Source organism: Ammospiza caudacuta, chromosome 2 (genome assembly GCF_027887145.1).
Source record: "Ammospiza caudacuta isolate bAmmCau1 chromosome 2, bAmmCau1.pri, whole genome shotgun sequence".
NCBI classification, from domain to species: domain Eukaryota; kingdom Metazoa; phylum Chordata; class Aves; order Passeriformes; family Passerellidae; genus Ammospiza; species Ammospiza caudacuta.
In genome coordinates, this window is record NC_080594.1 from 94,525,695 (window position 1) to 94,540,782 (window position 15,088).

At 41.6% G+C, this 15,088-nt stretch overlaps 1 protein-coding gene across 2 annotated transcripts in view; it reads left to right on the plus strand.

The window, feature by feature from the left end:
• RASA3 (RAS p21 protein activator 3) overlaps positions 1 to 15,088 on the plus strand; it is a 129,130-nt gene that overhangs the window by 72,130 nt on the left and 41,912 nt on the right. For both annotated transcript variants that reach the window (XM_058821936.1, XM_058821943.1), the window contains exon 5: positions 243 to 319. In XM_058821936.1, the coding sequence (XP_058677919.1) occupies positions 243 to 319 (77 nt within the window). The remainder of the gene's footprint in view (positions 1 to 242; positions 320 to 15,088) is intronic.

Consider the following 15,088-nt stretch of genomic DNA (forward strand, 5'->3'; position numbering starts at 1 on the left):
TATCCTTCAATCAGTTCAGCTTATAATATAATGGTGGGAATTATGCACCCAAATTTAAGTTGAATGAATACTAGTTGGGATTTTCTGGCAGTAGAAAGACCTCAGCTATACAGCTCTTATTTAATCTTTAGGCTTCTCCTGGAATTACTTGCACAAACTGGCTTGCTTTGGTTGAAGTTGGAATGGTGTGAGTGCCTATGGATAAAACTAACATTTCCTGTGGTGTTTTTGGTGTGTTTCAGGGGAAGGTCCACCTGGAGCTGAGACTGAGTGAAGTCATAACAGACACTGGTGTTGTCTGCCACAAGCTCGCAACTCGGTAGGACTTGAAATATAGCTGTGAAGTTATGAGAAACAGACTGATTGCAAACAGTCTGCAGTGCTGCATTTAAAAATAGTTGGAGGAATCAACACATTTAGTTGAACATTGAATGTTCCTAATCAGAAATATCCCTATGAGTTTATAGCATGTGAGTTTTTTTCATTTTCCCTTTCCCTCCCTCTATGTAATTTTCTTCCTAATAACCTTAAATGTTAATAATTTCCTTACCCAATTTAGTCATGGCATAAATACCAAAAAGACATCAAAGGGTAATATTTATGTCCTTCTAGTTTGCATTAAGGACCTTACCAGCTAAGTAAATTTGTAGCACAGCTTGTGTGGTGAGAGTGCTACAGAGCTGACTTAAAACAAAAGTTTGCTATCTCTTACTAAGGCAGCCTCAGAATCAGCCATCTGGTCTCATTCAGGTTGGAACAGAGATGACACAGGACTCAAATGGCAGTAAAGATTTCTCTATCCTGTGGGGAGGAGTCTTCAAGACCGCTGCTCTCAGGCCACACCAAAGCCTTTCACGTTACCCCAGAAGCAGTGGCAGAGCTGGTTTGCCTCTGTGAGGAATGCTTTGTGTTCTCTGGCAGAAGAGCTGTCAAAATCACACTGCTGGCATCATACACTTCTGTGTCAGTCATGTCAATATGAGAAATGCTGTGCTAGGGAAGTTCTGACCAGCCCAATTTTCAGCCCAGTATTTAGTATCATTTTGTTGCTGCCTTTGCTAAGGCTTTGTCCTGGTAGTCTTTACATCTGGGATCTGTTACCAAATGCAGGTGACCCATATGGTGACCTCCATCACTGTAGGCCCACTCTTGATATGAGGATGGGCTGGGGTAAGTGGTCCTGCCTGCCTGTGCATGTACCCTCTGGCCATGCAGGTCCTACCAGAGGTAGGTACATTTGACCTCCTCCTCTGCAGCAGGTACATTTGACCTCTTCCTCTCCACAGTCTGCTCTCATGAGGCAGGGGATAGTCTGCTGCTGTGAAGGCTCTGAGCTCCAGTGAACTTGTCAACCAGGGCACAGTGCTCCTGGAACACAGCTAAACCTCTTTGAGAACAAAAATTGCCATGTCAGTATAGCTGTGCACCACCTGGAGGGCCCAGCCTTCCTCTAGCTGCTGCCTGAGGACTCTCATTGTGTCATTCTCCATTGCACAATTTGAATATGACCAGGTGATGATGGTCACACACATACTGAGAAATCAGAGCTCAAACCTGTATCTACCAAGTCCTAGGCTGGCATCTTTTAAGTGTTGCTTGTATTGCTATTGGTCCTAAGGCTTTGTGGGACAAGGGGAAGTAGAAGGTGGGAAAAGGCAATTTCTGTGTTAGAAAGGGTGAATATGTGTGGAACATACAGGACAGTGAGTTTATCACTGAGCTTGGACTTTCCTTGAAGCATGCCTGGAGGATTATGTGTTTAGACAGGGAAAGGAGCACAGTTGTCCTGGTTACCACCATGAGGTTTTGGGGTTTTTTGCTTTGGCCTTTCTGAAAGTGTATAATGCACTCCTTAGATGTGATACAGCCACAGAGCCTTCTGTCCTTATCCTTTGAACCCTAATTGTGGGTTGAAATCCTGTGATATCCGTGGCTCTGCAAACATAGATTAACTGAAATGCCCTTCTGCTCCCATCTGTTTTGAATAGTTAGGAGGTGTACTGAAGGACCTTCAGAAGTGTTTGCCTGTGTTTGTTTTATTTTGAGAGAGTATGCCATGCCACAGCCAGCTGTCTTTTAAAGGTTTTGTCTTCGGTTAAGTGGGGCCCTGTAAAATTATAGTACCAATGGATTTTTCAGTGAACTTCCTGAAATGCTGGAAATAGGTGTCTGAAAAGCTCCTTCTTGATATGCAATACATGCAGCTTCTTGCTTCATGAATAGCAGTAAGGCAATGACTACATTAACAGTGTGATTTCCAAGCTTTTTCATTTGGCTAGACAGGTTTTAAATACTTATTCAGATTTTTGCTTATATATTCTCTATTTGAAGACTATTTCATTAACTTGCTACAATGCAGATAAAAAAAAACTTCAGTTGCTTTGTGAAGCATTCTGTAACCATGATTTGCTAGGTATTGTTCAGTGTATTAGCTGCAATGTGTAGAAAAATCACAGGGTTTTAGCCACTGAATCACAATGAGTTCAGGTGTCTTAGAAACAAAATTTGAAAATCAGAGTTCAAGCAATCTTTTGTCTGCTGAAACTGTTCTTTCCCTTTGCCACCTTCTCTTTGATATCTGACCTGGACACTCTGCTTTGTCTAGTTTCCACATTTTTTTGTTGTTTGAGTGGTGAAAGTAGTGCTTAGCAGTTCAAATAAGAGAATTGGGAAAGAAGAATGTTTCTAGATTATGTCGTTCCACAGGATTGATGCAGGATTTCATGGCTGTCTGTCTTAGCTGTGAGAAAGAAGAAGGGAAAGATGAAGGGGAGTGTTTACATCATGGGATAAAAAAAAGCACTTCAGAATGTAGTCCAGCATTTTCTTCATGCCACACTGCTTGCTTCAGGAAGGTCTGAATTGCAGTTCTTAACATTTTTCCACATGATCTGAAATCTCTTGCAGGTTTGTTCACAGACATCTTGGTTCTAGCGCTTCAGCCTGTAAGAAAAGTGGGGTAATTAAGCAATGCTTAGCCAAATGTCTTTGTAGCTGGAATTTGCCAGTGAGGAGAGCAGCAAAGGCAGGAGAGGCAGAGCCTTTGTTAGAGGTGGGTCAGGAGTGCAAAGCAGAGACTAGGTGTTCTAGGGAAGTGCAGGTTCCAATTGAGTGTTGTGAAAATCACTGATTTTCTTATGAATATCTCGTGGATGTTACAGTGAGCCAATAAGGCTGTAAAAATATGAGCAAGAATCTAGAATCACTTCATCTTCAAAACTGACTTGTTCTGGTGAATCTAATGCTTGTCTTGTAAACTTCCTTGACTTTGTTTTAAATGAAGCATTTAGCTGCAGAGATGAACACTACCCTGCAAACTCCCTCATACATGTAACTGGTTGAACAGTTCAGGTTTGCAGGGAGAACAAAAGCTGCATCCAGTGGGCAGCTGTTTAAAAATACCTTAGAGACACTTGCTTAAGTCCCAGAGTAGTGCTTGTTTTCAAAGACCACACATGTTGGCTAAATGAACACCTGGCCCAATTAGGAAACTTTTTACCTCTCCAGAAGGTAAAAAAGATATGAGCTTACCCATAGGTCTTTTTCAGTGTGCCCTCTGAGCCTGTTCACATTGCTGCCACCTCTGCATTCCAGAAAGCCTGGAAAGCAGCTGGGGCTGAGCCAGCCCTCAGTCCTGTGGAGCATGCTGTGAAGTCAGCTGGATGAATGGATGGAAAAATTCATCTGAATGGAAGGGCAAATTAAAATATTTAAGTGCTGAGCTCTTGAACATTAAGTAGTAGATTATTAAAAAATGCAAAAGGCAAGTGTGCTTCCTTAGCCCCTGCAGAGGAAGCAAAAAATTCAGTTCAAAACCAGTTACCTAATAGCTTCTCCTTAAGAAGCATTCAGTACTTTCATTTAGTCTTAAACCACTAAGCTGTTGTGCTTCATCACAGGCCGTGGTCTCAGCCAGCTGCTACAGCACAATCTCCTGGGCTGAATCCCTGCACAAGAGATTAAAAGGAGAAGCATTAGTGGATTTAAGTTGCATTGACAGTACAGATGTAGGCACCACACTCACACTGCTTGTGTCCCCCAGCAACTTCTTCTGTCATACTCTGTAAGAACCACAGCTCTCTCTTGGGATGCTCCTTCTGGGAAAGGTTTGCTACTTGTGGGCGTCCCTTGTGGGACCCGGTACAAAACCTGGTGGTCCTTGTAACTGACCCCCATCAGTCTCCTGTATCCCAGTTACAGGACTTGGGATGCAGGCTCTTGATGTGTATGTTCACACCATACAGGGAGATGAGATGTGCAGCCTGCTGACCACAGACCCTTGCCCGAGTATGTCAGATAAAAAACAACAGGTATGGACTTGGTGGTTTGGGACCTTCCTCTAGCTGCACTTGTACTGAACACTGTTGTGCCATGTAGTGAGTCACCTTGAGTGCTGGGAAAAAGAAAGTCTTAGTAGGTCTGGCTTCTCTCCTTTTTGTCTTTTACTCACAAAAGATCTTGCACTGTGTTCCTCCTCAATTTTACAGTCACAGCCTTCCTGGCCCTCTGCACAGTCAGCCACTGCTTGTTGTGACTAGCAACATCTGGCCTCACTGGCTGTGAGGTGAAGCCTCTCTCCTGTTTGTCACCCGCCAGAAATCTATCTGTAATTTTATGAAGATTTTTAAGATAGGCTGTGGAAGGAAGTGGTCAAGACTTTTCCATGCTTCTGGCTGTTTGTGTCCATACACACCCCTTTGTGCTGACACACAGCTTTTGGCAGCTGCTTGAGCCCTGTTGTATTTTTTTTTTCCCTCATGCTTTTTAAGCTGAAACAGGCCTTAATCCTTTGTATCGTGGAACTGCACTTTTCTTTTTATGTAATGCAGAAGAAGGAAAATGACCAGGGAGAGATTCTCTTTCTGCAGCCATGCTGGGTGGAGGTGTTTGAGCTGTCATGAACAGTGTGTGTCTAGCCATATTGCATGAATACATCTGAAAATCAATGGTATGTACTTTTCCCTGAACTTTTTTTTATGAGCCACCACTTCCCATGTACAGAAACCTTTCCTGCTTTACAACCAAAGTACTTGGAAAGGATCCCTAGACTTTTTGTAAACCTTTCCCCACCATTGCTAGAGCAGGTTTTGGGCAATGTATTTGTGTTTAGCACAGAAGGGTGGTTCCCCAAAGGCTTTAAGGCCTCTGGGCTGTCCGGACAACTTTGTCTCATCTGTCAGAGCCACACAGGCAAGGAACAGCAGATAGGTGCATTTGTATTTATTTAATAAAGAGGAGGGCTCCTGTAGATAGCTTTGTAGCAATCTGCAGGCTTTGCTGTGGTTAAGCTACTAGAGGCAACATTTAGAGGCAGTGTTCTGTATTTAGCAAGATGACATCTTGCAGCATGCCTGAAGGAACAGGCCACTGAACTCCTGTTGAAAGTCAGAGTGAGCTGGGAGCCTGGCTCCCTGATCATCCTCTGAGAATTCCAGCATGTGTATGTAATTAGTCACATTTAAATGTCTGTATTTATTCGCTGTCCCCAGCTGCTCCTTCAAGTATTGTCTTATGTCTTGTCTCTTAGTTTTAAAAAAGCTTGGAAACATCTGCTTTGGAGAGCTCACCCCTCCTCTCCTCTGCTTCTTTTTTCTCCCACCCAGTAAATCTATATAGCTAAATAACAACATCTGTGCTTCAGAGGCTACTGCTGTCTTTCACATGTAGTAACACACTTATCCAGTAAGTAATTCATAAGTCTACAAATACATTATCAATGCTGAAATTTTATTTGGAAAGTGAAGCTTTTGTAGCTCTGGTATGGAAGATGTGGCTGCTCTGCATTAATTTATGAATTAAATCCTGTGCAGCTCTTTTGAGGGCTCCACAAGATGTATTCCGACCATGTGGAACAAAGCTGAATGGGCAGTTTACAACAGCAGGCAGGAGAGGAGACAATAAGTAGGTATGACATCCCCAAGATCAATGCTTCAGGGATTGTTAAAAGAACAGTGACTGATCTGTGGGCTTTAAAAGCTTTCTGAAGACAAAGAGGGAGGTAAGGAAGAAGGTTTCATTTGTCAGGTGTGGTTAAAGCAGAAAGTCTCTGCCTAGGCGTGGGAGTCCTGGGACTTGGTGGTGCTTCCCTTGCCTTCCCTGCCATGGGAGTAGAGCACAGAGCATGCAGTGAGCAGCATCCGACCTTCCTCTCTGATGGCTCACATTATAGATCTGAACTTCCTTGTCCATGAGCATTGCTGCTCACTGGTTGACAATCACTGCCCTAAAGCAGATTGACTTTATGTAACTGTTTAAAAGTCTCTTATGCAATATGATGTTTCTAAGGTTAAGGTAAATGATGGCTTTGTTTTGAAAATTTCAGCGCTCAGCCTTTTTGTTTTGTTGGCCACAGCTCATGAAGGGCAAAGTTACATATATCAGGTCTGGTTGGAAGGCTGAGATAATGGCCATTCCTGCTTTTGGATCAGCAGTCTGGATCCTCATCTAAAGCACTAGAGGAAAACATGGTTTTGTCTGGTGCAGGTCTGCTGTTTCCTCCTGTGATTGCAAAAAGTATTTTCTTTTTCCAGATTGGAGCTGGTGTTCCACCAAAGATCCAGCAGCAACCTGGAGTTGTTTCTTCATGGAAGCAATGTTTTGTTGCTGTGTGAGGCTGTAATGCTCAGTCTCAGGCTTTTGATGGTTGTGTTGATGTGGTGCAGGGCTGCAGCTCCTGTTGGAGGTCAGAGGAGGCCAGAACTGGCAGTGGCTGCTTTTCCTGTCATGTTGCATCTCTTGGTACTGTGCCTACATCCAGAATGGGTCCTTGAGCCACCCAGCCCTCTTGGGTTTGCTGCTTCCAGTTTAGAGAATATACATTTATGTTGCTTTAGTAAAGTTTCCATTCCACTGCAGAGACATGCAGCCAGCTTTGAACTCCCCTCAGGGTCAAATGAAGCTTATTTTCATGCCTAAAAGATGATCAATTAAGGGAAAAAAGGTATTGCTAACTACAAGAAGGCCGGTTTAATGTATGCATCCATCAGGTGAACTCACAGTATTTTGAAAAATTTCAACCTCTGTTTGCTCCTGGGAAGGAATGCTAATGAAGGCATGAAGTAGTTTCATGGCTTCATTTTGAATAAACTCATGCATCCATTAAATGTGTTACAATCTCCTTTCTCTGGAGAGCATGCCCTGCATCAAGCTGCACCTTTTCCTGCAGGATTGCATCTTGATCATGCTTTTCATCTGGTGTGGGTTTCATAACAAACTGATGGGGAGAAAATGCTCAGAGGTTAAATCACATAGCATCTGGTACTTTTTTTTATCATGAAGTGCTGCAATGCTGTGGGTTTTGAGAGTACAGAGGAGAAGAAAGAAGAGAGATGTATCTTTATAAGGCTTTAACATAGTACATAAATTTTTTCTTTTTTCCTCCCAGCTCTCATAACACTGAGTTCATCACTGTCTCTGCTGTGCTTCTCCATCCCCACCATAGCCTCTGTTGACTGTTTTGTAGCCTAAATCAAATTTCAACTGTTCTCCATTAAACCTCTGACATATAGAAGTACTGTCTTCTGCTGCTGCTGTGTTTCCCACTAAATGAAGTTTGTTTCACACTTCTTTGCTTTTGTATTCAATGCTTCTTCAGTGCTTCTCCTCCATTAATGAAATTCTTTATGCAAATCACATACAAGTATTATTTTATCTGTAACCCAATCAACAGCAACTTCAATTAGACTCTTCTCTAGCAGAACATACTTTAAAGTGCTCACCATTTTGAGATTGGATAGTCATCACATGATTCTGGAATAGGTATAAAACTTGGTTTGTAATTAAAGACTCAAATGTAAGTCTTAAGCCGTTCTGTTTTAGCAGTAAATGCTGCTGTGTAGATAATGTGACAGTACTTCCTGTTTTACACAGAGTATGCACAGACTGGGATTATAAATGGAGGCAAATTATTCAAGCATAAATCCTAATGGTAAATTATTTTATTTCTAAATGTGCTCGAGGTCAGTGTTAGGGTGCTTCAGGGGCATTAGAGAACATTCCTATAGTGCCAGTGTAAAAGGTGTGTGGATTTTGAGAACTGTGAATTGTTATCACCTTCAGTAGGCTGTCAGTGCCCCAAATGTCTGCAGTTTTTCCTTCACTGATGTCCTTTAATGATGATCAGCTGGAAAAGTTGAATTACATTTGAGATAGGGCCCCAGGAAAAACCAGCTAGCTGTGTTGCAATGTGACCTATATCAAAAGGTTCTTCCCTTTGGAGTACAAGGTGTTTCACATAATACAGGGGTGAGCTTGCACCCTGTTTCATTCTGAGTGACTCTTGGGATTTCTACAGCTTCTGTTGCAGGCACCATCTGAAACCAGTGGAGGAGTTTCTAAAGGAGCAGTGTGATGAGGCACAAAGATTACGGTTGTCTCTGCAAATTTTTAAACTGTTGCTCCAAGAGCAGCACTTGCCAACATGATATTTAAGTAGCAGAATGGAGCTAGGGACAGACATCAAGGTAGGATGGAAATAGGGGAAGCTGGAGGGTAGAGAGGAAGTTGCAGGGCCCCAAGTGTTGAGGTTGGACGATTTCTTTTTTGTTGTGCTTCTCTGTTTTGTTTCAGATATAAGGAAAGTAGAGACATGGTACACAATACCTAGGAAACACTTGTCATTAACTTCATTGTTCACAGAAGGACGTGTTGAGAGGAAGTTATTGCAAAAAGTCATACAGTGATGTGGCAATAATGAGAAAGTATCTCTTGCCCTACTCCATCTGGAATCATGTTTGTGCTTCTGGGCACATTATTGTACTGAGAATGCAACTAGTTATGTGCTATGACTGAGTACTTTCCAGAATCCACAGTGCTAAAATCACCTGGTGTCAACTGTATGTCCCCCTACTTGTCTGTCTTGGTGTAAACCTTTGACTTGGATGCCATTTTTTGGGATTTCAGTAAGAGTCAATTGTGGAAAAACTCATCTGTTTTGCTAGTTGTATATTTGTAACGTAAAAAGCACTTGTGAGTCAGATTAAAAATCTTTCAATACACATTGTTAATTTAACAGCACTTTGAAACCTGTCATTTTCACTGTCCCATTCCTTTCTGCCATACAAGGTAGATTGCTAGTTTATCTAATAGTTTTGTTCTCATAAACCCTAAGAGAAAAGGGAAATACTCTGAAAGAAATTGCACTGAGCACAGAAATTGTCAAGGATGCTGTGCTTTTGGAGGCAGTAATTTCTGCAATTAATTTGAACTTATTTTACTGTTGACTTGCTTCCAAGCTGATGGTTTTGTAATAATTTCATACAAGCTTCAAATAGAGGCAACAATTCAGCTAGACTGTATCCACCTGCAGATATACTTGCTGTGTATGGTTTTACCCTTTTAGTTATTTGACAGTCTCTGCTGATTTGTCCAGTTTTGTGCCCCACCAGCCCAAACATCATGTTTGTAAAAGGTGGCACAGTGTGACAGCAGACTCACTATTTATGTGCTTTTCAGTCAGAAGCTGCTGAGAACTGCTGTGTGCAGCCCTTTCCTCCCTAGGGACATCCTGGGTTGCTTTCTTCTCTGCATAGCCATTGAGTTTAATAAAATTAGTAGAACTGGAGTATCTTTTGAAATCTCTACCACTTACTCAAATTCTGTGGAAAACGCCAACTGATTAAAAAAAAAATCATCAGCAGGAGATTGATTGACAAATACAGACAGAAAGCGTTTTCTCTTAAGCTTCTCTCTTTAGGAGACTGGGCTAAAAAGCATGCTGTTAAACTCAGAAGTGTTCATGGAACAGCTACAGGAAAAATAGAAGAGCTGGTAAATATATCTTAGAGTGAGTGACTGCTGGATTTATGCAAGAAAAACTTTGATGACACCAAGCTGGGGAGGAGTGTTGATCTGCTGGAGGGTAGGAGGGCTCTGCAGAGGGACCTGGGCAGGCTGGATCCATGGGCTGAATTCAATGATATAAGCCACACCTTGAGTCCTGTATCCAGTTCTGGGCTCCTCAGCTTAGGAAGGACCTTGAGGTGCTGGAGTGTGCCCAGAGGAGGGCAGTGAAGCTGATGAAGGCTCTGGAGAGCACATCCTGTGAGGAATGGCTGAGGGAGCTGGGGTTGTTCAGCCTGGAGAGGAGGAGGCTCAGAGGGGACCTTCTCACTCCCTACAAACACCTGAAAGGAGGCTGTGGCCAGGTGGGGGTTGGCTTTTCCTCCCAGACAACAAGTGACAGGCACAGGTCTTAAGCTGTGCCAGGGGAGGATTAAGCTGGATATTAGGAAGAAATTCTTCACAGAAAAGGTGATTGGGCATTGGAAAAGGTTTCCCAGGGAGGTGGTGGAGTCACCATCCCTGGAGGTGTTTAAAAAAAGACTGGATGTGGCACTGAGTACAATGGTCTGATTGGCAGGGTGGTGTTAAGTGATGAGTTGGACTTGATGATCTCAGAGGTCTTTTTCAACCTAGCTGATCCTGTGAAATCTCAGTATGCACATTATTTAGAAGAGTCCTTCTGAATGTATGGTTACTTATTCCTACTGTGAGTGATAACCAATGTTTGGAAGCTCAAGAGACTAGTGGGAAACAAGTAGTAAAACCATTGGGGGTGGGGAGTTTGTTTGTTTGTTTTTTGTCATGATCATTAATCAGCAAACAATTTCTTGTGGAAAATTTTGAGGATATTTTAATAGTTGTGATTCCTTTGAGTTAAGCCTTGATTGCTCTTCAGAAATGTGCTCTCAAGATGAAGCAATCATGAACTTGTTGCACAAATTTAGTAGGTGTGAGCTTTCATCACTGTCTTAAAAGAGGCCAGAATGTGATCCCAAAGATCCCTTTTCATCCCAAACTATGAGAATAAACATAACATCAATATAAATTCTCTCTGCAATAATTGGAATTAAAAAGCTGATATGGGCTTCTAATTACAGCTGGTTATATCAACATGCCTATCTGACTTTGCCCTAATTTGCATCTTGTTTTTTTCTAAGATGAAGTGACAAGCCACTAAAAACTTCAATAAAGAGCACTTTACATTGCTTTTCACCTCTAGAGGCTTTGTGCTGTACAAGCAATGGTATAACCACCACTTGGTGAAGCACATTCTTCTTTGGATGGGATGTCATAGGTTTTAACTAAACCTATGACATGACCAACCTTTCAGAGCAGAAAGTCAAATGGGACAGTGTGCCAGGGGAAATTGTTTACAATTTGTGTAATGCTTTGTTCCTGGTAGGGGCTACCAGGTTTAACGTTCAGATGTGCTTTTGTTGTGCAGGTAATCACAGCTGGTGCCTTTTCCTGTCAAACAGGTCAAAGGGATTTTGTATCCCATTAGAAGTCTGTGGCTTCCTCTCCAGGCACCTTCTGGGTTTTGCTCCATAGGTGTTTTCCTAACATCTTAAAACTTGTGGAAAGTCTTAAGAGCCTGGTGCTTTACAGTTGTAGCATTGCAGAGGATGATGCTTTATTAAGGAAGTTTCACTGCTAATGGAAGATTTTGTCTGCAGGACCTACTTGCTTTGGTGTTGCTACAGAATGGCCACAAAATATCCTTCATGGGATTTCTGTATTACATTCATAGTTTGATCCTTCAGGCACAGAACACTATTGCACATCTCCTTGTAGGACCAGAGGAATTATTCAAATTAGGCAAGTCACCATCCTGTGACAGCTGTTTTTGAAATAAATGGTTTATGAATCCTGTTTGATCTCTTCTTTTGCCAAGTCAGGGACATTGGTAAGGGCTTTTCACTTAATTTCATAGGAAAGTGTATTGCAAAATGTACATTTTGATCCTTATGATGCTTGTGCTTCTTTGATGGGGCTTTGAGCAGCTTGCTTTAGTGAAGGGCATCCTTGCCCATTGCAGGGGAGTTGGAACTTCATAATCTTTAAGGGCTCCCCAACCCAAACTATTCAATATCTCTATCTGCACTTTTCATTTCAGGTAAATGAAAGTTAACAAGCCTGATCTGTACGTTGCAATTTGATTTACTAAAGAAGACTCTCCACAGACTTGGTGTATCTGGTTTAAATTGAATGTTTCTGGTTTGAGTTAGGTTTCGTTCTTTAAAATAAAGGGCAGGTTTTGAGGATATAATGCCTTGATTTCCATATTAAATACTGTGTGCTTTTTGTTTTTTGCCTCCTGTGTTTGATTACTGCATTGTCCGTAATTACAATGAGATACATTGACATCTTTTTAGATATTTAAATCCTGACAGAATCAAGTTATTAATATTATTTTGTGAATTCTAGTTGGAGAGCATTTTTATGTTCACTGTGACACAATTTGTATAACTTTAGCCCAATTCTCTTATCACAGCAAATCCAGTGTATCAGCGTTACTTTGGAACTTAGTTGGCAACATAACTGCCATTGGGTCTCGGCAGGGCTAATGAATCAACTTAATTTGAATTCCATTATGAAAGTATTGCAAAATGTAGCAAAGATCACTACCCTTTAATAATAACTATTGTTAATCAAGATCCCAGATTGTCTGATGATTTACGTAAACATAATCAAGAGTTTTTCTGAGTTGTTTCAAGTTGAGTTTTTTAAAGCATTAAAGGTTCTGCTTACCTCAGGTGCGCCAAGGCATTCTCATTGCAGGGGATTGTAGCCTCTGTGAAGTGTTTGGAGGCACCTTTGATTGCTTTGTAGTTCCACAGGTAATTACTTCTTTTCTTTATAAATTACAACCTATTTTTGTGTTGCTTTCACTTAGAAAGGTGTATTTCTTACTACACCTAATTAAACTTTGTTACTACATCTAATTAAACACATGGTGTGAAAACCTATATGGAGGAGTATTCAAGAATTTATTTAGTAGAGAAATCAGTATACTTGGACTGGGTAGGGATGAGAAGAAGCTGGCTGGGTTTACATTCTGTTGGTGCTACAGCTTTCATTAAACCATCTCATTCCCTTGTGTTCCCTTCCTGTGCATCCCCTATCACCCAAAAGATGCTTCTCAGCTGATGCATTCTCTTGGCCCAAGAGTTGTGTGTTGTTGGGCCCTGTGGTTCAAATGTGTCATGGCATGTGATTTAGATGCTGTTTTCCAATCCTAGATGCTGTTTTCCAATCTGCTGTGCTTCATGTTCTCCCAGTTGTTCCAGGTATTTGGCAGTTCAGGCCACTCACCAGCATGTCTAAATTTTTATTTAAAATACTACTGTCTATGGCCAGCCTGGGATATCTGTTTGACATGACCATACTCAGCATTTGGGAGGAAACTCTTGCTCACCAGCTAGGTAGGAAAGCCCTAGGATGGGCTGCTTCTGTTTCTCTCTTTTGTTTCTCAGAGTTTAATACCCCCACTCTCGCATACCCACACCTACCCACTCCCCACCAGGGTGCCTATTTCCTTCTCTCTGTCATAAATTCTTTAAAGCTTCTGCTTTTAGCCTTTTCCTTACCTTTTACTTCATAATCAGATTCCTGCCAGTAGACTCAAAAGCTTTTGGGTGATTTCTTTAACTTTTACTCTGCCATGTATCACACTGTCTTAGGGATGAGTGTCAGTTATTCCTGATTATAATAGCTTCCTGATTGTAAGGTATTCCTTACTAGCATAGCTTCTTCATTTTGTCTTCCTTCTTGTCATATGAGTATCAAACATCTAATAGTTGCAGATGCTTCTGGCCTCTGCTGGCTGGTGGAGGGGAGAAGTCAGGACATGTTCCTGCAGCTTGTTTTGTTTGCTTATGTGCTCATGTATGTACACAGTGACATGCAAGTGCTGCCTGAAAGGAGAGACTGTGCTGTGTGCCCACAGCTCCTTCCTGGGAGCAGGTTAAACTTGGACAGGTCTCAAGTCAGAAATCACTGCAGTTTTCTTTCCATAAAACCTGTATTTCCCATACAGATAACTGAGACAAGTATACCTTTCCAAGCAAATAAAAATGACATGGGAGATTTTTGTGCCATGGTCTGGCTTCATTATTTAGCCATAACGGCCTTTCTGCCTCTCACTCCCATGGTGCCTTTTGGTCTTCTTTCTTTTCTTATCAGCCTGTACAGACAGGATCTCATTGCCTCCATTTAGGATTGCCACAGGCAGCTCAGCTAAAGCTGCTGGCTGGGCTCTAATCATTTGCTGTGCATTGTAATTGTTGCTGTTTTGTGCTTCACTCCTTTTGCATTTCTCACCATGCTGCATTTACATGAGGGCTTCTGCAACTGCCTCGATGCGTTGACCCGTTCCTTGGCTTCCTGCCATACTACATGAAATTCAAATTTCTTCACTTGCCCCTGCAAGAATCAATATAGTACCATCATTAAGCATATTCCATTACAATTTTTATATACTTCTTGCTTTGATTTAACTTGTACCTGCATCTTTTGTCTTCTCTGAATATCAGCATGTACTAGAAATAACTTCTGCCTGCTTAGCCTTTCTCTTTTCTCTCCTGCTAAGTTCTTGTTCCCTGTTAATAGCTGGGGTTGCCAGTCTGAGACCAAGGCAGAAGGAAATGATGATGTCAGTGCCAGGAATAGTCACTAAATCAGTGTAGAGCAAAATTTCAGTGAGCCTGTGTCTCTGCTTAAAGCCTCAAGGCACTGTCATAGAGGATAATTTAATCATTTTTTAATATTGACATAACTGAAGAGTTTTCTGAAGAGGCTTTTACGAAGCTCCTGTAATTGGCTCATAAACTGGCTTTAACTACTAATGGATTAACTCCTTGTGGGAACAGGTTGGCTGTCACCCACTTTTTAGTCTGCTCTCTTTAGTACAGAGTACAGATGGTACTCTGTGTGCTTTTAAAGGTCTTTCTAGAGTGGGTATTGGAAAGCAATTGAGATGGTTTGAGCTGTAGTATGGAGGACAGTTCCCATATTAATAGCAGAAAAAAAGTCTGGTTTTAAACTTCTAAGAAATGTAGATGTTTAATGACATGAGAAGTTTGCAGTTTATTTGAAGTAATACTGGTTTTAGGGATGCATATGTGTTGACAGTATTTCTTCCTTCTATTTAATGAAGTAGGGGTTTTGCATTGGATGTAGTTGTATTGTAATACCTGTAATAGGATTTGATAGAATGGGGAAGTAGGGGCTGTGCTCATTAGCTTTCACTTGTTTTCTATATGTTATTTGTTGGCTTTGTATGAGTATTTGTCCCTGTTTTGCT